We start from the raw sequence: 22,582 nt of genomic DNA on the forward strand, positions 1-22,582 counted from the left end.
GCTGAAGATTTATGAAAGAAGATATTCTACTGAAGAGTATTCGTGGTGGGCATAAAAGAGAGGAGGCAGATTAAAATTTTTCATTTTGTAGTTCGAGAATGAATCCAAAATGTCAAGGATAAAGTTGAGTTGTTGAGAATAAAATCAACTTCTCTTGTCCATCATATCCAGTTGGAGGAGCAGCTGACGCTGTGGCGGTTTGCATCCTGGGAGTGTAAAGGTGTAATCTTCATATCCTTGCATTTGGCCATTAGCAACTATTTCAGTCTGTACAAATGTGATCCCCTCTTCCTAGCTTGTGTCGTTTCTCCTTCTGAAGTCCTAACTCTGATCACCACACAGTGTTTGAGGTAAAAGAGAAATTACTTCCTTGTGACTAGGAAGTCATGTACGCTAATCTTAGCAGTTTGATGTATCCTTAAAAGTACAACGTTAATCCTAAAATGTCAAGTTTATTCTGGACATTTTCACTTTCTCAACATGCAAAATAAAAAAAAAATCTGATTTATTTCGACCTTTTTTTGACATTTCGACTCTATTTTGGAAATGAAAAATTATCATTTGTTTATGTCTGGCCCTTCCATAACATGTGGCCTTATCTCGTGTGATTAATTTCTTTCTAATTAGTTGCACCAGGACAAGCCTAAATGAAATGAGGCCATTGTTAATGTTATTAGTCAAATATGTGCTTTTCTCTGCAACAACAATTATTGTCTGTTGTGTGGATGATCATTTAGAGGCCTAATTATCCGGCTAATGCTAATGAGTGCTTCATTAAAGGCAGACCATCGGGTTGGGAAGGTCGTCCACTTAACCTTTCATCAGAAAACACACAAACAGAGCTCCCACCAATCATAAGACAAATCAACACCGAGTGCTCTCTTACAGTTATACACTTTCAATGACAATGCTCCTAATTTGACCCTTTTCAAAGCTGTGATCAGCACCGTGTTATATTTCCTGGTGCAACCCCCTCACGCTGTGTGAGTGAGCGGCGTGAGCTGAGCCCTCCTCTCCACCCTGGCACCCACGAGTCAGTAATGATTAACTATCTCAGCAGTGGTGTTCTTGTCTTACACTCAACAATCAGCCATCATAAAGTGAACACCCAAGGCGTCCTGTGATGTTTGTGACGCACAGCAGATAGAAGATAGACTTGTTGAAACCCAAGCTGATAAGGCCCGAGTCTGAGCAACGTTCAAGAGATTCACTGGGAAATGAGGAAAAGCGTTATTCACACCCTACACATGCCACACACACACACACACACACATTCCACATACACACATTCACTGACATAATTCACTGCTGTGACACACCCCACGTAACCCTACACTCACATAACCAGACCACAGTGCTGTGTCAGCACTGGAGAATGGACTGGCTGCTACTGTTATCGTTCTGCTAAACGCTCTGGCTTGTTTAACCAATCACAATTGTCTGTGGAGGTGCTAAAGGGAGGGTGACACAACCATTGCACAGGGGGAGGTGAGCTCTGCCATTTAAATGACTAATTCCACTCAAAGAAAACATCACCAAGTCATTTCTCGAATCCATATCTCTGTCAAAACATTTCTCAGCAGGTGGTGGTTGTTTTCTATAATAAAAGGGTGTTTTTCAAAAGTGGAGAGGAAGGAGAATGCAGACAACAACAGGTGTGCAGTGGCAGACACCCACAGTCTCAATATAACCCTAAAAAACACACACAGACACACACATATGAACACACACACACAAAACTAGTTAATTGAGTTCAAATTTTACTTTATCTGATTTCACATCATCTCATTTCAGGGCTTCCAGATCTCTTTTATTCTTGACTTAAATTCTTAGCTTAACAATCTTTTTTCTACATTCAATTTAAATTAAAAAAACATTTTTCCCCTGCTGTGTTGCACATATTAGTTACAGCAGACCACAGAGAGAGAGATGATTCACCCTCACTGGGGCCAAATATCTTATTGATATTAAATATCTGTATTTTACATTCCTCATTCTACAAGAAGTAGATTAGATAAACCTGCATGTGGGTTTGCAGGACACACTTAGTGTTACTCATTGAGAAGTCAGACTCAGGCAAACAGAGGATGGCGTGCCTTGCTCAAGTCACTGAGGGAAAACAGTGAGACGCACTCACATGTAGTAAACTGTGTAACGAGTATACTCACTAACCGAGTGTGTAAACTCTGACAGCGTAGGATTTCCCCAAATCAAACATATAAACGGTCTGTTTACTTTTCTCATTGTAATACCACTCCCATTCACACACACATTCCTACAGTGCATCCACGTGCAGCCCTTTCTCTATCACACCATGAATGGCAGAGACCGACCGCTCTACATCCTGAGCCATAGCCGCCCTATGAGACCGTGTTGTCCCCTGCTAGAGAATCTGCAGGCTGCTTGGTTCACTTGATGTAAAATGTAATAGTCCAAGTTGATCTAGATCTAGATGTAGCTGTGGTTCTACTCTCATTCTAGGTTTTCTGTTCTACGTCGCTCTCTGCCGTCGTCTTCTTTCTTCAAGTGCATCACTACAGATTCGTCTCTGTCTGAACATTCTTCTCCTTTTGAGTCTCTGACCTGTCACTCTGCATTTTCAAGTAAAAATCTCAAACTTCCAGTCCGTCCTGTTGTTACCTCATCGCCTCCAAACACTCACAACACAAAGACACGCAGCCCCATGCAATCCGAAACTTAAAAAAAAATGCAAAAGCCATAATGAATTCAATAATTTATGTTGAGTGGACAACATTAAGCCTCAGTCAACAATATTAACAAAACAGAAAAAATACTGCTGCTGTGACAAACTTGAAAAACACAGTCACATTTCAATAAAAGTATTTCTTTCTTTCTTTCTTTCTTTCTTTCTTTCTTTCTTTCTTTTCAAAAACATCCTCTTCTTCCGACCACTGATTTCTGAGGAGGTGGTGACAAGACAAATGCTGTTTTTCTGTTAGTCATGCAGACAGACAAAGGCAGATTTAGCCATTGGCTCAGCAAATGTTTGCAGATCAAACAGAGTCAGATGGTGATGGAGGATAAGAAACCAGAGGAGGTGCTGGAGGCTCAGAGCTGCGGCAGGACGCGATCTAATGTACACACACAGGAGAAGCCATGTTTTCTTTTCAGTTTCTTGTCAAGCGGATGACACTGGAGGATTCCCAATTTCCCATGACAGAGAAACCGGTCTGACAGAACAGGTTTAACCCTGAGGAGACTTCTAGGAGCTCTGTTAATTTGCAATTAACCTGCATGTCTTGTCTGTCAGTGAATAACATTGTTAAAAGTTTTTTTCTGAAAAGTGCTATATAAATAAATAAAACATTATTACTGGTACCGAGCACTGAGTCACTCTTACATACATCTCACTGGAGAAACCTTGTAAACTCCCACTGACTGGATGGATATGGGCTGGTCTGACAAAGATGACACAACCCAAGCAAAAGAAATAGATGACAGATTAAATGAAATTAAGTTTTAGCTCGGGTTTTTTCAGAAGAGAACGAAACGGATACGTCAGACTGCGAAGACACTGGTCTCTGAGCAGCTGTGTGGGGGTTACAGGGACGGAGTGAAGGAAGCAGATATGGAGGAAGGAAGGAGATAAAGACGGGACAGGAGGAGGGAACGCATAAATATTTTGGGGAATCACATTCCACGCCGGTTTCCTCATGAAGCTGAATTATTATGTGCAACAGAGAGCACACTGCTGCTTATATTACAGTAAATATCATAGAATGCAACCACGACTGGAAAGTATACGCTCTGCACTGATCTTATCATAAACCCTATAGAGGATCACACAATTATCACAGGAGGACAAGTCCCTGTGGGAGTATTACACAATGTGTAAATACTTCCAAGGAGATTAATCTTGTTTTTACAGGCAGGCTGTGGGAACATTAAAGAAAAACATACAGACACACTTAAATACAGTTAGTGCTCAATAGTGATTGGTGAAATACATGTATTAAAGGTTTTATCACAAGGAATGAGGTGTATCACAGATTATAGTCGCGTCCCTAAATGAAAACTAAAGGCTAAAGACATTTTTAAACACTTTCAGCCTCTCTGCTTTTCTCACTCACTCCTCAGAGGGAAGCACTTGTTTAAAAACACCAGCAGCATCTGTGACCACACTTCGGACCCGTGTTGGTTCACGTCTCACTCACCTCAGTGACCGGGGGTCTGCTCCGCGGGTCTTACGTCTTCCTCTGAGGGGGGGACACGGTGCCGGGTGACGCTGCTGCTCCTGCCGCCGCTGCACCTGTCGATCTGCTCCATGTTTTATTGCTGCAACTTTTCTCCGAGTTTGTGAGTTCAAACTCTGCAGCGGCCCGGCGACGTGCCCCCTGCGTCACCGTGACGTCGAGCAGCCGCGTCACGTGACAGAAAGAGTTGTTCACAACAGAAACCACGAGGTTTTGCTGAAACAGCTGATTTGGTTTTTTTTACTCCTTCAACTGCCAGAAAATGACTTGACACCTCACACAGGCTGCTTATCTTTATTCAGGTCATTGAGATGAATGGAAACCATTCATACTCATACCTGTTCTTCACCATTACTCATCTTTCTTGTCCACCATTTACCCACTCAGTGACTTAAAGGTCCATTGTGTAAGATTTAGGTGAAAGGCACCTGTTGGCAGAACCTGAATTTCAAATAATCCTAGTGATGTTTCCACTAGTGTGCGTCATCTAAACTGTACAAACTGTTGTTTTCTTTACCCGAGAATGGGCCCTTTATATTTTAATACTTTATATTTACATCAGGAGCGGCTCCTCTCTACGGAGGCTGCCATGTTTTTACAGTAGCCCAGACTGTACAAACTAAACACCTTTATTTTTTTTATGACAACTGAAGGTTACCACAGGTTCTCGTTCATGTTTGGAAGAGGAGGCTTAGTCCTGAGGTGCCTGCGTAAAGCCAACACACTAATAACAATGCCATCTATATTACTTAAAGACACAATCATCTACAAGTGTCTCAAAGTTTAGGCTAAAATTGAGCTTCTCTTTTTAGGTGGGATATCTCGTTAATTTTGGGAAACAGAAGATTTTTTTTCTCTTGAATATTTTATTAGTAATCAGAGATAATAATCTTAATTTAGGAAGCAGATTGGAATGTAATGTAATGTAATGTAAAACACTTCCGTGAATTTCACTTACTTTACATCAATGTAGAAAGAATTTATCAGGAGATATCAGGCTTATAACACATATTGCCCAAACTGCAAGGGTTAATATGCAATGACACACTTAGTGTAAACTAAATGTTTATTGGGAAACCGATGAATCATTTCAGTGTAATTTTGTGCGTGTAAGAGTTCACACATGACTCAGAGATGAATGTGAGTTGTCATTTGCATTGAGGTGGAGTCGTCGTCAGCGTGAAGTGTGAAGAAGTGATAATACAAGGGAAGAAGTCAAGGATTTACTTATGTAAGCATTGACTAACATATGTTTGTACAATATTATTTTGTTTGATTTTCCAATCAACAGATTACACAACAGTAAAACCAAGTAAGTAGTCACGCTTGGCTTTTCATAATCTTAAAAAAAATCCAGTCAGCCCGTGTCAGTATTCACGTGATGTGAGCAAATAATGGTTGCAGCCATCCAAGATGCAAAAAAGTTAAACAATTTGTTTTCCATCTTCACGTCACTGATGATTGTCTTTCTTTTGCATGTGAAGGCAACGCACACACACACACACTCTGCTCTGAATAGACCCTGATGCCCAGGTAGAAGTCGCTCTTTATGTCTTTATGTCTTTATGTCTCTCTCAGCCATTAATCTTTAAATGAACTGCCGCCTCACGTCACGTCTCTCATAAGACCACAAAAGACTTCTGTGCGTGTGTGTCCATAAGGTTATCAGTTCAGCTCTTTCTAATCAAAGCGATAAGTTTGTCGTATTATCTAATTTGACCTCTGACCTCTGCTGTTTCATCGCAGAAACACATCAGCTCCTCAGGCTTTCACTCTTGTTCCCTCTGATCGATATTGTTGTACATTGTGTTTACTTGTACTTTTATTACCTCTGCTGAGATGGATCTGTTTTCGTCTGTGTCTGTCTGTCTGTCTGTGAGGCCACGTTCACACTGCAAGCCTTTGTGCTGAAATCTGATTTATCACTGATCAAATTTTGGGGATTTGGCAGTTCACAATATTTCCTAATGTGGCCATTATGTGTCCAGCATCAAACTCAGACACATCCAGAGACTCAGTCGTCTTAGTGGCTCTGACCTTTTCTGGTCAACAGGCTTCATCTCTGGAGTCTGGGTCAACTTTCTGGGGAAACTCGACACATTAGGACACAGTGCAGCCGATGAGACAGAGGACAACAGGTTTGTGGGCGGTTACTGGGTTGTTCTCTTGAGCTTAGTGACCTCAATGTGTCATGAGATCACAACAACCACTATATCAGAAAACAACAATTTTGGGGGAAGAAACAACCCCTTTGTGTTCTGGAAATATTTATTTAGTTTCATTGAAAACATCATAGTTATGTACATTACATCTGAGTGATAAATGCACACAAAGGATGCTGGGGCAAAAGGAAAAAAAGTGGATTTAGTGCAGTCTCCGAGCATAAACATAGTTATTAGAACATTTTATTCGTGACTAGTGGAAGTCTGTGTGTCAACAGAACAAACTGTATTGGTTAAATAAATTGAATTTAATGAACAAGAGCAGCTTTGCCACCTGGATATGATTTGGTAGAAGATCATCTACGTTACCAGTGTATGTGAAGAAAATGGTTCTATCTAGAGTCCGTAAAGCTTTATTACATAAAGGTAGAAATAATATAAATGGCCAGAATTACACATTAACAGATGAGTCACGGTTAAACAAACAAAGTTATTTGAATTTGCAGAGTGAGCATACCAAGCTTTTGGTTTCCAAAATCATTGTGAAACCTACATATACTTGCAGCATAACATCCTTTGTTACATGTAAGAGTGCAATAATGAATTGGAAGTGCTTAGAGGGACATATATCAAAAGCTTTTACCATTGAGGCTGAAGAAGGGCTGATAAAGCTTCAGAAGCTTGAATCAGCAGAAATATGAGCAGCAAGACAATCAGGTCAGAGGTCAGAACTCTTTGGCAGAAGCACAGACAAAAGTGCTTTGTAAAGAAATAAAAGGGCCTGAGAGCGAAAACCACACAAGCTGTCTTTTTCTTTTGTGCCTAAAGTTAAAGTCACTGCTGGAGTGGATGTTTCTTTGTGTTCAGTAGCATCAGACTCCTACAGCGGACCACTCTCCTCCTGGACATCGTGTCCGAAGTCTCTTCTGTCATTTTGAGTAGTGGGCAAACGGAGACCCTTCGTTGACTTTGCCCTGGAGGGATGAAACAAACAGCAAATGGGTTTGAGAGAAAGAAACAAAGAATTCATACAACCTGCAACCAACGTGCAGTAACATTATAATCTTATTAACTGACCTAAACTTAAATGTGGCTCAGTGAAGCTTGAAGATGTTTGTTTTTTTTATCTGTATCATCTTGCTCCAGCTCAGTGTAACAGTTTAATTCGCGGCTGTCAGTCTTCACACAAAATCAAAATGAATTAATATCAGGGACTGAGAGAAGCTGCTGTCACCTCTAAAAATTAAGTGTCGACGGCTTTCAAATGTTAATTGGATGAATATTAAAATGTGGGGATGAGTTTGCTTTTGTCAAGAGCTCCACAGGCAAAATGAAATATTGCTCTAAAACCCCAAATTTGAGCTCTTAGGACACAACTCTTTATTTTGTATATTTGTTTTTCCTCTGAAATGGATCTATGTATTTTCATCCTTCTACTTCCTCAGAGAAAACAAAAAAATGACAGTATCATAACAAAGCAATGCTGTTGGAACAATACAAAGTAGAAAATGTATTAAATTGAGTCTGCTCTTACTAAAATAGCTCACAAAGACAGAAAGACGATTCCAGGCAGTTGTCCCGCGTCAACCCTCTTTTAACCAACCACCTAAAAGTCCTGTTCTACTCAGGTCAAGACCGTGCTCCAAATCCCTTCTCATCTTGTAAATCACCACCTCTGTCACTCATTAAACCTGAAAGTTATCTTTTTATCATCACCAGTTCACTTTGCAAAATCAGTTGTTTTTGTGCTTGGACCCACATTTTGCACGAATAAGCTGCAGCGTACGTCAGAACGCTGTTTACTCTGATCTCATCCAACACGACGTCTTTAAAGATTCTTACTGTAATAAAGATTTATAGGCAGTTGGTCACAGTAATCATATTCTATTGAGTGTTTTCATTGTACTCCAAAATCAGATATGGGGTTTTTCACACAGTCTCAATAACACTTTAACTTAAAACACGTGCCCACTACAGGATGCAGCGTCTGAAGTCCTGCTGACACGCTGATGGAGGGGTAATGATAAGCTTTCATTTCTCAAGGAAGTGCATCACCAGGCACTGTCCTGTTTGTGTCACTTCTCGTCAGCCTTCCTGTTTGCGTAATAAAAAAAAAATGAATAGAGAGCAAACCACCGTGTTCACTGCTGAGGGGAAAAGGAAGACATGACACATGGCAGGAGGAAACATGTTGAACGTTAAAGCTTACACACGACTCGGGTTCACAGTTCAAAGCCCTGTGGAGACACTTTGCTGCAGCAGGAGCTACACGGCCTTTATTCAAGCACCCTGCTGTCGCCTCCTGCTGATAGATGCAGAGATAGTAGCACAGGAACTCGCTATATTTTTTGTCATATCATTGTTTTCCTGTGGTTTCTTTTCGGTACTTGGTTTAATGCAATTTGTTTGTTAGCTTACTGCGTCATTCGAGGTTGATTTGTGCATGCTTCATCTCCATGTGGTCGGCTGAGTTGGTTAATGTCATGGGAAGTGTTGATAGTTTTAAAGTCACCATGCTAGCAACTTTTTTACATATGCACAGTGGTGGTGGTTAAAATGTTCACCATGTTAACACGCTGATGTTTAGCGGTATCATTTTTTGCCATGTTTGTAACTTTATTACTGTGTTAGCATGCGAACATTAACACTATAGCAAGTACTGTGGCTGATTGGAGTGTCATGATCCTAGACTGTATATAAAGATGGACGACGCATCTCCCACTATCCAAAGAATGAAAGGAAAGTAGATTGTATACAAATTCAAATGGTTAAAAGTCAGTTTTTCAAAGTTTTTACATTTTTATTTAAAAATCTGTTAAAATATAAGGTCCTATTTTCCAACTCACCATGGGCACATCTTCAAGCCTCTCAAAATTGTTTCTTGATCGCGAGGAGCATTTCACGGCGGCAACCACCAGCGCGAGGACCAGGACGATACAGAAGATGCAGATGATGGCGACGAGGCCGGGGTTTGATGCAAAGCCATCTTCCTTCTCGTGTGAAAGAGCTGAGGGAGAGACAGACAACAGTTTACCTTCTGCTGCGACATTTCCATAAACTTAACCGTGCGTTTATTGCTTTATCATGAGAGACGGTTGGTTAGACCTCCACTGAACAGCAGTTTTTTACCGGAGACACACTCCTATGAAGACAAACTGTGGTCGTTCCGATTGGGGGACTTGTTGATAAATGAACCACTAAACTCACAGGCCAAAGTTAATGTGTTGCTACCCCAGCATAAAGGGAAAAACAAGGGTCTTGTGCTGCACATTCCACTTTGGTTGGTGCGGGATCACATGTCACTGTGAAACTCCCTGTTCTAAATGCTGCCACATTAGCTGGAATGCTAATGGTGCTGGCTACGTGGCAGAGGTGAGTGCAGCTGCAGGTCAATAGTCAATAGTTATCTAAAACGGCGTTTATGGTTTCACAATAGCTTTCGAAAAACAGTTTAAGGCCAACTGCTGTCTTCAAGTGCACAAGAAACGACAAGAAATCTACATTTGACCGTGTAGAAGAGTTAACAACAGCGAATAAAAAAAGCTACGTGAACTTTATGTTGTACTGTAAGTTGGTTCATATTTTGACTTACATTAAGGAAAATGTCATTGATTTTGTCATGTGTTAGACGTGTATATATAATAATATTATTAATATATATAATAAACCCTCATCTCTGATGCCCTCTGACCTGAGCTGGTTGTGTTAACAGTGGTGTTTGCAGTGACGTATGGTGATCCTGATGTTGGTGGGATTGTCGACCCATTGGTAACTGTCTGGTTTGTTACTGGTATCCCGGTGGACGTCTGGTTGGTTATTGGTATCCCTGTGGACGTCTGGTTGGCTACTGGTATCTCGGTGGACATCTGGTTGGCTACTGGTATCTCGGTGGACGTCTGGTTGGTTATTGGTATCTCGGTGGACATCTGGTTGGTTATTGGCCTCTCAGTAGGACTTCTGATGGTGGTTTCCTCAGCCGTACTGGGTGTTTGTGTCGAAGTTGAGGATGACGATGACGATGACGTGTTTGTGGGGACCTGCTGTGATGGTTTGTTGGTGGGTGATGAAACGACATTTGGTGTTTTTCCCACAGTCGAACTTGTGAGGGCTGCAGGACTTTTGGTTAACGGTGGTACCAGAAATTCTGTAGGGGAAGTGGTTGAGTCTGCAAAAGCACAAAATGAAAAATTTAGCGAGGACACACAACATTCAGACCTGTTGGAGCTAAGTCCAGTGGCGTGTGTTCGTGGGCTTTGTAAAGAACTAAAAGCAGAGGTGCAGAGGTTTACTGCATGTGCGTATGTGCAGGAGGTGACTGACGGTCCACCTCCACTTCAGATTAGCTTCAGTTGATGACACAGTATCCAGATACAAAATAATACACTTGGATTCACACCGGGTTTTCCCACTCATGTACCATGTTCAAGCCTCCTAAAAATACACGATGCTTGCATTTTCCTAAAAATATTCTTGGAGTGGGCAATCTTTGAAAAAACCCAGAGGCAGCAAGGGTGGATAAATAGAGGCTGCACATCCGCGTCACGCAGGCCACAAGGAGCCAGTAAGCGTAATAAGCTATCATTAAACCTTTGAAATGATTCATTTGTTTTGTGCTATTTTAACTTTATGTCAAATTAAGATATGCCGGATGACATACTTTGGTATTTTGTCATCCAGGCTAATTCAACACTAGCTCCCATCCAGTGACTGAACACATACTTCATTTATGAACCAGCATGTTTGTTTTGCTTTCAACACTGTCTGTTAATGTCCTGATCACCTGATAGATCGTTTAACTCACTTTAAAGGCAACGGCAGACAGGTAAATGGAGTTAAATATTCTGTCTTTCATCTTCTGATAATCCTAATATTACTCTAAATACTTTATTGTGTATTGTCAAAAAAGTATTTATTGGTTTCGGCATTTTCATTTCTATGTTATAACTACATGTAAAGTATATATTTCTGTTGCGTTGCATTGTTGTTCTTTATTTCAAGAACAAAACTTCACACTGTGGTTCACTTCTTTTGGCATGTAGCAGAGCATTGCTTGTGCTCTAGCGCCCCCCATGGGCAGTATAGGCCACAGCTGTTGAGCAGAATGCCACCTGTATGTCTGATGTAACTCAAACTGATGATGTGTGTGTGACCTTGAGGAAGAGAGATGTCATCGTCTGGGATTTAGTTTTTTATCACTATAGATATTCTATTTCAGTATTTACATTTAAAACTAATCTCCACAACAACTTAATACACAAATATTCAGTGTTCGAGCTGAAGAAGGGTTTTATCTGCCAGGGTGGAGGCCTCAGAAACAGCATCTATCTCTGAGACTTTAAACTCTAATGAAACTTTGAATTTCTTTGACTTGGAAGCAGCAGTTGACAAATCAAGTTTACTAGCATTTATTGTGATGTATCATGATATTGATACGATTCAAGGCCCCAGAGCAGCTGCTGGGGCCTTGAATCGTATCAATATCATTAGATTTACACATATACTATTACAAAGAGATATGATCAAGCTCCAGAACCGCTACTGTACTTACTGGACCTTGGGGTGAGATTATGTCAGCTGTCCAGGTCAATAATGAAATTGCCAGTCTCATTTCTATCTTTTAAGCTGAAAGGGCTGAGAAATCCTTAAGAGTTTGCAGAGAAAAGAAATAAACCATGACAAAACCAAACGAGCTCCATCTGCTGCAGGAGAGCGTGTGGTTCGGTCTAAAGCTCCATCACTGTCTCTAAAGATGCACCAGGAGATGAGCTTGTTTGATCAGCTAATGAAGCTCCTGCCACAGAGTCACAGTTCAGGTTCACATGACACTGTTGACTCTGCAGAGTTTAATAAAGCAGAATCAACAGTCTGTCAGGAAACAATTTAGGTTGACTGATGACGCAGAGAGAGAGAGTAGTCAGCTTGCATTGTGTGTGTGTGTGTGTGTGTGTGTGTGTGTGTGTGTGTGTGTGTGTGTATGGGAGTGTAACAAACACTCGCTGATCAAATATTTGCAGGTTTCCACCCAGACTGACCTTCCCATTTACTTTAACTTTCTCTCATGATTTACTGATAGCAGCTCATACACTATTTCACTGGAATAATTCGTAATGAACAAAATGTAGAAACAAATTTTGACTTGTATTTAACATCAACACATTTTTTATCATATAACATATATTTAAGTTAAGTTACTAATGTTTGGATCGAATTCTGTCCTCAAATCCTGTTGAATAATCTGAAATATAAAGTTTTCCTGCATATTGAGAATAAAAACCTGCCAACAATGACTCAACCCCAGGAGAACCTGCTGAATGTCCTCTCCCTGCTCCACGTTTGCATAACTTTGCATCTTTACAGCACCTCAGCATTCTGCTCAGGCTAATGTACCAACCACCACATCAGCTTAGTCAGTTTAAGAGTTTAAAATGTGAAATATTGACTTACCTACATCGACGGTCACGGCAAACAGGACCAGCAGTACAGTGAGGTGCATCGCTGCAGGCATGTTGAGAAGAAAGGGCTGCCGATCATAACGACAACATTTAAACAAACACACTCACACACTACATCCTTGACCATAGGATGTTGCTGAACGCCTGAGGCGGAGTGCCCTGAGCGCAGGCTGGCACGTATCAGAGTGCTTCAGGCTGATGACTCAGTGTTTGAATAAAGCTCCGTCACTGTTGCTCTTATTATTCAGACGTATGACATTTCACTTTTCTCTCCTGCTGCCGAGTGAGCTCAGCTGCGATGATCCAGGTTATTTCAGGGTAAAAACCTTTTCTTTGGTGGTTCTTAAAACTCGTGACTGTTTTACTGTGATGTCTTAGTTTCTGAACGGCAAGAATATAATTTAATTATTCTATCTGTTTAAATAAAAAAAGTCTGATGAAAATATAAACACAAGGTCATAGACATACAGCCATTTAAGATTAAAGAGGCTTAATGGGTGGTTGTCTGAGAAGGGAAACAATATTTCAGCAACAAAATATATTCTATATTATTAACTAAAATAGAAAGCTACTAAAAGTCTTGTACTGCACTGTCATCCTGTTACTTACGATTGTCTCTTATGTCTTTCTTTTGTATTTTACTATGTTTAATGCCTTAGGAAACAAACTAGCATGCAACTTATTTTTGCTTTTTGAAGAAATCCTAAATGTCTGCTTGTGCTGTATGTTCACAGTGTATAAGACAACCGGTACATTCCAATAAAATTGAATTCCCATGTTCTTCAAAGGTGAAACCCAAAGAGAATTGCATTTGAAAAATAAACAAGCTTTGTCTACTGTTACAATTTGTGCCCTCGTTTTTTATTTAGTCACAGAAATACTTAACAGATTAAAGGGAATGATACGAAAAAATCCTGAAGTTCTTGGGTCTAACCTTGTTCCCCTCAGATTGTATTACATGTGAGCACATTCATGTAATTTTCATAAAGATGAAGAGGACATAACAATGTATTTAATGTTCATCCACATTCTGGAGGCTACTCTGTAAGTACTGCTGTGTAGTGTTAGACACAAGGTGCAACAAGAAAGTCATCACATACTTTGAAAACAGAATTTCTTTTGAATTTCTTTTATATTATGATTTGGTCAATTTCAAGTCACCTCAAATATTTTTTCAAACAATTCTTAATTCGTACGCTAAAGACACAGGAGGCGAATAACAGGTCAAATTTACAGCAAATCCGTGAAAACAGTAGCAGCATTATAAATGTCAACAAAATTAAACATACACCCACCAAGCACTTTACCAGGAACATCCACGCAACAAGCCAATCACGTGACAGCAGCGCGATGCATGAAACCATGCAGCTGCCAGTCGAGACCTTAGTTAATGTTCACATCAAATATCACGAGGGAAAAAACAACATGATCTCAGTCGGGCTGGTTTAAGGATCTGTTTGGTCTCCTGGGATTTTCAAGCACAAGAGTGTTTCTGAGTATATTCAGAAGTCTGTGGAAGGTTTTACTCTGAACCTGCAGTTTTCAGCTTAGACAGCTCGACTGCTTCTGTGTGTTTAATGACTATTCTGTGTTTGACAACGTGTTGAGTGTTTCAGTTTGAGAATCGGTGACGGATGAGGAAGAGACTGATGCATTATGTGCCGAAAACATGAACCACAGTGAGCTCATCAGTTTTCTTCACGGCATAATGTTAATCTTCTGTGTGTTTTAAGTTTAACCTGTGCTGTCACTGTATTTCTCTCTTCCTTTGGAGTACACTTCATCATAATAATTCTTGTGCAGCATCATTACTGCTTCTAGCTGCCGTTGCTCACAGGAATATGTGCTGCCAGAGCCGTCCATCAAAGATCGAGTATGATTAAAAAAAGATTAACAATACAACAATACAAATTCCCCTCAGTAATTTCACAGATTTCCAGCAGCTGCTTTATTTCCAAATAGTGAAAATCATAAGCCATATTAATATGTGTGGGGGGGGGGGGGGGGGGGGGGGGGGGGGGGGGGGGGGGGGGGGGGGGGGGGGGGGGGGGGGGGGGGGGGGGGGTTCTGTGCTTTGCATGAATGCAATGGTTGTTGACACTTTGAAGCTCTGACACTGGGTTGATGTAACCCAATAAGTCAAAGCATTTCAAATAAATGTTTCAAATATGTATGAATCTTACTTTACATACAAAAAAACATTGGCCAGTGTCAGTGGCCTCCTGGCTAAAAGGTCCAGCACATACACCAGACCCATTTAACAGCGGCGTTAGTGTTAGATTTCCTTTAACATCATTTAACAAACTGACGCAATGAAACCAGTGACACAGCTTTACAATGTTCTTCTGTAAGTTTTGTGTTCCAGTTTATAATTATACACCATCTTCTAAGATGATACGAGTCAAAACTGGACCAGAACCACCATCTACAGTTTCTAGTGAATTTAGAGCTAATTATAGCCGCCCACTGACATAACACGGGTACGACAGGATATGATATGAGACGAATAAGCTTACAACAAAGAGATGGATTACATGGTAGCAAGACAGTTCTGGGTTTTGTTCTCTGAAGTTAAAATAATATTTTATCGACACTGATCTCATAGAAAACCTCTATAGGATCTAACCAATAGAATTTCGTCACAGCGACAAAGAACTTAAATCACAAAGAATGGACGGACTGGTTGGAGCTGACTGAAGAGCTACAGTCCCTCCAATAACAACTCTGTTCTACTGTGACGAGCAGAAAAAGATCTCAGAAAACACAAACCTTGAGGTGGATGTGCAACAGCATCAGAAGACCATGGTGGGTTCAGAAAATAATTCTGAGGGAGCAGTGGCTCAGCAACACGGAGAGTTAAAGACTGGAAAACAAAAAACAAGGTTTGTATTTTCCAGTCTTCAACTCTCTCTCTCTCTCTCCCTCTCTCTCTAAGTGAACAGGTTTATTAAGCTGCTCAAACTGGTTTAATGAAAAGTGTATTTCAGTGCAGGCCTCTCCAGTCACCTCATCTGAATCCTGTACACACATTCAGGGTGTGGGAGAATGCTTAAGATTCCCAGCATGAACGTACAACAAACAAATGTGCGTATGGCATTCATGTCAACAATCGCACAAAGGACAGAGGCTTGAACGGAGGCTTGTGTGAGAGAGAGAGGCTCAACCTGGAGCTAGTCGTCCTATCAAAGTTCTGGGTGAGTGTATGACAAGTGCTTCACAGACTCAAACTTCCACGACATCATTTCATCACACAGACTGATTTATCATCTGACCTGCCAAAACTAAAAACTCTTCATGTATAAATTAGCTGTTGGAGATACACAGTAAAGCACATCATGTTAAAATTAAAGTCATTGGTCATTAGCTGCTCCACATAAATAATGATTATTATTTCATGTCAAACCAGAAACTTAAAAACAGCATAATAATAAAAAATATATAATAAAAGGAGTTGCTTTGAATTGATTTCGGGCACTTTGAAGCTTTGTGTGTAACAACACAACAAAGATGATACTGGTTTTGGAAGCATCTGCTGGATTTATGAGCTTCCCACTACAACCACTCTCAACAATTGGGAGTTAGATTTGACTGCAATGGTTTAGGGCAGTGAAAGAGCCATTTCATCCCTGAATGCTCCTATAGGAGTGCACATCATTAGGACACAAACACACAAACTGAGCAGAGACACATTAATACTTCAGCAAGTTCAAGTGTTCAAACTCTTCAGCATCCACATCTCCGCTGAATCCAGACAAACACACGGTCGGTTTAAAGAGAGAAGTGGCGTGTCGGAGGAAAAAGGCCATCAGAGTCTCCCAAACTGTGATGCACACAACGCTCACAGCATTTTGCAAAGGAGGAAAATAAATTTTAACGGACAAAAACAGCCAAAACCTTCTTTTGCCTTGAACGAACGACCTTAGAGTGGAGCATGAACGCCGTTTCTAAGTTTTCTCCTCCAGAGGTTTGGACGCTTCCTGCTGTAAATCCACAGCGCCGCTGTCTGATGTCAGGTGAGTGTGTTGACTGTCATCCTGTCAGCACAACAGAAACCAATAGACACATCAATATAACCAATATCACCTCTATTTTAAAACTGATTAACAACATATTTATAGACATTTACAGGCATTTATATTTCCCTTCATGTTTTAATTTTCGAGAAACTTTGCAGAAACTATCCAGGAGTTACTGAGCAGAATGACATGTTGATCTGCTGTGTGGTTGACTTACTCTGTGTTTGAGGTAGGAGAGGTAGGTGTCCCACCCTAACGTGATCACGTTGATGTACAGGACACGGTATTTGGGCGAGAGGAAATAGAAGTTGATCATCTGAGCGGCAGGCCAAACACACCAGTCCATCTGGCAGCCAGAACAATAGGAATTAGCAACAATTAGCAAAAAAGACAAACAGATCACCCAGCACACACAACCGTGAGAAGAAGAGAGAAGCCTGTTCTCTCAGGCACGGGCGTTACCACTGGTAAACACAGGCTGTTAATGCTTATTGGGTTGTGTTTGTTCCATCAGTCACTTTCAGCTGCCAAGAAACCAAGAATTCTGCTTTTACAAATCTGACTGAGGAGAAACGGCTGATTAAGAGAAAACCATCGGTAAGATTCCTTCAACAAATTATTTTCCTCAACATGATGACAAATGCAGAAATTCTGAGCTTTAAAGATCATTCAATTTACCCGAAAGGGAGATATAAGTGTCTGTAAAATGTAAGAAGTCATTGAGAAAGTTCTCTTATAACCGCAAGTGTCAGCCTGCTGGTGGCACTAGAGCTAATGCTGCTAGTGTGGCTAAAAAGACCTGATTCGACCTTGGCAACAGGGCATCAAGAGGTGACAATTTTGAGACATGAGGAAAATAGAGGCGGTGAGGTGTCAGTTAAATCATTACTCGTACATTGCTTTATAATAAATACATAACCCTAAACCTCCTAGATTATGTTTTAGAGAGTTGCTACTGTGGATTTTCTGTTGATCTCTGAATATTTAAGTTAGAAAGATAATGCCACCAGTGTCATGGCAAGTAACCAAACTGATGTGACCCTAAAACAAAAGGGATTTGTTTCTCATGTTTGAGCAGAACAAGCAGAAGAAGCTGAGCAGAATATGGACTGATGCTCGCTTTCAGCTTTTTTCTTATTATTTTTTACATGAACTACACAACGGATTGCAAATTTAACGTCTCATCTCTAAGAACAAAGAACACTGTGAGTGACAAGGAGTGTATGTGCACCGATCTGCAGGTCTGCCCCGACAGGTGTATATTTACCTTATAAAATTCCCAGAACTTCTCTCTGAACTCCTCCCATCCTTCGGATAAAGTGTGTCCCTCCGTGAGGCCCATACCTGCAGTAAACACAGTAATCTGTCAGATGTGCGTCAGCGCCACGTTTCATCAAAACCAACTTTAGATAAGGAGAGAAAGAAAACCTCGATCACATTCACGCTGGTTATCACCGGCGACCTTTGAACTCCACCTCTGATATTGACCTACGTTGTCTTTTGTTTTACTGCACCCACATCTTAAAGAACAACCTTTGACTCTGTACACTCTGTCTTACGTCTGTATGTGTGTCATAGACAAACTGATCATGTGCTTGCCGGTTGAATGCTGAGCTGTGTGTATGTGCATTAATGGAGAAAATAGACAAGCTGCTTGGTGCCAATAAACTCTGAAAATCTTCCCACCTAAGAAATACCACAACCCGATTGTTGGTGAGGCGATCAGCTGGTCCACTAGAACCTTCTTGCCAACCGTGTGCATGGCTCTGCCCACATAGAATCTGTCCAACCAGGAGTACCAGTAGTGCAGCAGTGGACCCATGAGCAGCCCACCACAAACATGGAACCTTCAGGAAGAAAAGAAATAACAAGGAATAGATTAATAGCAACAAGTCGGTCAAGCAAAATGATCAAACTACTATGTTTCATTCTATATAACAGTATTTGAGTAAAAATAGGACAAGTAAGTTTAGACTGTTTACTGAGCAAATGGCGAGGGTGTTGTATTGTAGGGATATTGCACAATAAGGTTTTTAATATATATATTATATACGCTATCTTTTATATATCAAGGTTTACATTTTGCTGTAAATCTAGTTTTTATCTTAGTTAATTGTATTTTTTGCACAGGAAAACGTATACATTAAGATTAAGCATTAAAGATTTCAAATAGAAATGTCAGATTTAAAGAGTAATAGCAGGTTGTGCAAAGCAGTGTTTCACTGCCCTGTAGTGAGTGTCATTACTGCAGGGTGGGCGTACCTCTAACCACATCACAAGGTGATGTCACAAGGTCCTGACGTAGACCTGTGCATCAATGCAGCAAGGCTGTTCGTCAAAGACAGGTTATTCAGAATGGGCTTATAAATATGTTTTAAAAATGAAATTTACTTTCATCTAAATCACCCTTTCCCCCTCAATTTGATTTGTAAAAGCAGAATTCTTGGTTGCTTGGCAGCTGAAAGTGACTGATGGAACCAACACAAAACACCAATAACAGCCCATGTTTACTTGTGTCAAGTATTTTCACAAATTTGATGAAGAGCAAGGGCCAAATAAGATGTGAGTTCCTCTGTGTTAGGACTGACTTCCTGTTCTTTTACTCTTGAGTGAATCAATCTCTGGTCTGAGAGCAATTTGCATGATCCACCACGTGTGTGTTGGGTATAAATAGGTATTTCATGCACAAAGAGAAATATCACCTGTCCTCTTCCAGTCTCTGATTGTTTTTGGCTCTCTGCGGATCTCCCGGCTCTGCTGCAGACTGTCTCCCAGTGCCAGCATGGTTCCTCCACTCACGGTGTTGGTGAGCAGCAGGTACCGGCCCTGGAACAACGGCCGCCAGAAGAACTGTATCCGCACCAAAAACTCTTTACCCGCCCGGGGAAGCATGATGTTTGGGCCGTGGAGAGAGTCCGGTCATCTGCAAAGAAAAAAACAGTATTGGTCTGGTGTTCCTAATAAAATGTTTGGTGAGTACACACTCGACAAGGAGGCTGTATCTGTAAGAGTTACTCAGTGACTCATACAGACATTCATGGATGATCAGCTTCCAAAGGATACTACACGTTCAGAGGTTTCAAAATTAAAGAACCCAGTCACCGACACAAAAAAGAAATCAGTGCAAGGACTTATTCACAAACCCTGGAGTCGAGGTTTAAGATCCATCACCCAGGAAGTCTCCGTATTCATGGGAATAATAAGATGAACCATCTCTGGGTTCCACATTAAACTAATCAACACCAATGAAAGAAAACAATCAATGAATATTAGTCTGATGTAAGTTTCTAGTAAAGTTACAGTTTATTGATTTGAGATAATAACGTCACTGTTGAGTTCAAACTTCCTTCAGTCAAACTTTGGCTTATTTTGTTAGATGGTTTATTTAATTCACTCCATAGGTCTTTAAAATTCAAACAATCAGTACAAGATGTCCATTACAGTTTAACCTGGTCATTGGTAATGTTTAAACACTCGAACCCACAGTGAATATTATGTGTTATAACAAAAATAAATTTCATTTTTATGAGCTAAATTCTGATTAGAACATTTCTCTCTCGTCATGTATCTGCGTGAATGAAACGTCACGCGTTATTTCACACTTCACATTCATTCAACTCTTAAATGATTAAATACTCGAGTTCACTGACCAGCTTCTGCTCCCGGTGCTAACGTTAGCCGCTAGTTAGCCTTCAGGATAACTGAGCCCGGGTTTAAACGCTGCCCTGCTCAGACTGTGGAGCCGGAAACTACCTGGTTAATGACACGTTTTTCTACCGGACACAACCATTCATACTGGTTTCTACTTTAAAATTTACTCATTCAACTGTTCGATGATCAGTGTCAACCATGAGACTTCCGGGTACCGGTGCTGGGTAGAAGTCAGTTTAACAAACACTTCAAGATGAGGCTAACTTTGTCCTTAACAACAACCAGTCGTTTCAACCAGGGATTAACTAGATTACAACCTTAATCCCAACCATAACCAGTTACCTCTATTACCACTAATCTGAAGTTTACTCTAACCACAGTTTTCACGAGGTAAACAGCGACTGAAGGTGAAACAAACTTCACACCAAACCGATTTGGAGAGGATGATACATATCTGAGCGCCATCTGGTGGCGTGGAGGAACAGTGGTCAGAGCAGAGGTCGCAGTGGAAGAACCTCAATGAAGATCAATATTGTTTTTTATCAAAGATTGATTTGAACAACAAAAAACAAATAGTCAACTTTGACTAACATATCATTAACATTAACATTTATTCATGTCTGTGGTTTCCCTATCCCACCTGACAAGGCACCATTCATAAAGAGTTTGAGTTGTAATGATCTATAATGGCTATTAAATATCTTACTTCACAGATCAGCTGTAAAGCTTAATAATAATAACTTTGGGTTTCCAGGTTGTGTAAAATCCTCCAATAGGTGGGTTTGCTTGTCTTAACTTTGTTCCCAGTTTGTCTCTACTTTATTTCTCTTTGGAGAAAAGGGCTGCAGGTCACATGAACTAAAATCCATTCATAAACAGCTTATTTACATTCACACGTGAAGACCTGGCTGGACTTTTGCTGATGGCTCATCAGAAGCAGAGACTCTTTATTAATGACACGCTGACATTAATGAAAGAATACACATCATGTGTTTTCTCGTGTCCTGTTTGTTTTTGCTGACAGAACACTGCTGATTGATAAATGTGTGTTTGTATAGGAGCAGCTCCTCCCAGTTATCCAACCTCTGTAAATGTTTATTGTTCTATTCAATTGTCTAAATGAAGGTCTTCTAATTCACTGTGCACCCCCCCAACCAAATATCCCTGCCGTAAAGCTAATTTTGTATTGTTCATAGTGAGCTAGTGCAGATCTAATAGACAATATGTAGTTTATATAGTGACTTTTTGATTTACTTTTTAACCAAGTGTTGTATCCGTGGCTGTTCAAAATCTGTTTAAATCAAACAGTCACTGATGCACAGTGGGGTCGTGGAGCTGAAGATGTTTCTTGTCCAAACCAGGTTTGACATTTTCTGGAAAGATTATTCATCCATTGCAAGCAAACAAATAAAGAAATAAACAAACAAAAAAACATTTACCACAGCCTGGTTCATCCATACCTAAGGATGCAAAGTTAATAAATAATAAAAACTAAAAACTAAATGTATCTGTTCTAAAGAAAGGAAATATTTATACAGGCTAAATACCTAAATACCCATATGAATGCAGGACTACTGAAAAGTTAATGCAGCGATATTTTACAGTTATTGGATGGGAAATGTCAGCAGTGGTTACCGCTGACCTCTTGATCAATAATTCAGTTGCTCATCAATAACACATGACGGGTTGACTATTTGAGGAGGAGCGTTTCAGGACAATCGCTCGGGCCGAAGCTCCGGATTCGTCAGACGCGCTGTCAATCTGCCAAACGGCCCCTTCAAAGATCCCGCCCACCTGCCATTCACTATATGTCGACCTGCGTAAAAATGGCGGACATGCGCAGGACTGGAGGCGACCTCCCTTTCAAAATAAAACTGCCGAGTGGCTTCCAGTCAAATTGGAACCAGCTGAAGAGGTATTCACTCATTTTACTCACCACAGTCTGTTTACAGGGTTTACGTTTTACTAGCTGGTGCTGAAGAAGTTGTGTAAAAGCGTTTTGTTGCTTAACAGAAAACTACAAGACCCGATCTCAGGGTCAGATCCATGTTTGAGGAAAAAAAGATGGACATGTGGTGATAGAAACC

At 40.6% G+C, this 22,582-nt stretch overlaps 3 protein-coding genes across 3 annotated transcripts in view; all 3 read right to left on the reverse strand.

Moving 5' to 3' along the window:
• LOC117760623 (cAMP-specific 3',5'-cyclic phosphodiesterase 4D-like) overlaps positions 1-4,317 on the reverse strand; it is a 91,745-nt gene extending 87,428 nt beyond the window's left edge. The window contains exon 1 of the mRNA XM_034583783.1: positions 4,176-4,317. The gene's annotated coding sequence lies outside the window, so the exon portion shown is untranslated. The remainder of the gene's footprint in view (positions 1-4,175) is intronic.
• Positions 4,318-6,470: 2,153 nt separating this feature from the next.
• Positions 6,471-16,764, reverse strand: LOC117760626 (uncharacterized protein PB18E9.04c-like). Its single transcript, XM_034583797.1, has 5 exons — positions 15,598-16,764; positions 12,821-12,896; positions 10,068-10,541; positions 9,223-9,383; positions 6,471-7,350 (listed from the first exon to the last, which is right to left on the reverse strand). The coding sequence occupies exons 1-5, from the start codon at positions 15,619-15,621 to the stop codon at positions 7,306-7,308; spliced, it is 780 nt and encodes a 259-aa protein (XP_034439688.1). The 5' UTR covers positions 15,622-16,764; the 3' UTR covers positions 6,471-7,305.
• mpv17l2 (MPV17 mitochondrial inner membrane protein like 2) lies at positions 16,744-20,911 on the reverse strand. Its single transcript, XM_034583801.1, is given in 7 exon segments — positions 16,744-16,862; positions 17,062-17,190; positions 18,112-18,188; positions 18,531-18,668; positions 18,671-18,691; positions 19,547-19,767; positions 20,495-20,911. Coding segments are annotated over 6 exon segments (645 nt in total). The 5' UTR covers positions 19,737-19,767; positions 20,495-20,911; the 3' UTR covers positions 16,744-16,772.
• Positions 20,912-22,582: the final 1,671 nt, after the last annotated feature.

This window comes from Hippoglossus hippoglossus, chromosome 4, assembly GCF_009819705.1.
Source record: "Hippoglossus hippoglossus isolate fHipHip1 chromosome 4, fHipHip1.pri, whole genome shotgun sequence".
NCBI classification, from domain to species: Eukaryota; Metazoa; Chordata; class Actinopteri; order Pleuronectiformes; family Pleuronectidae; genus Hippoglossus; species Hippoglossus hippoglossus.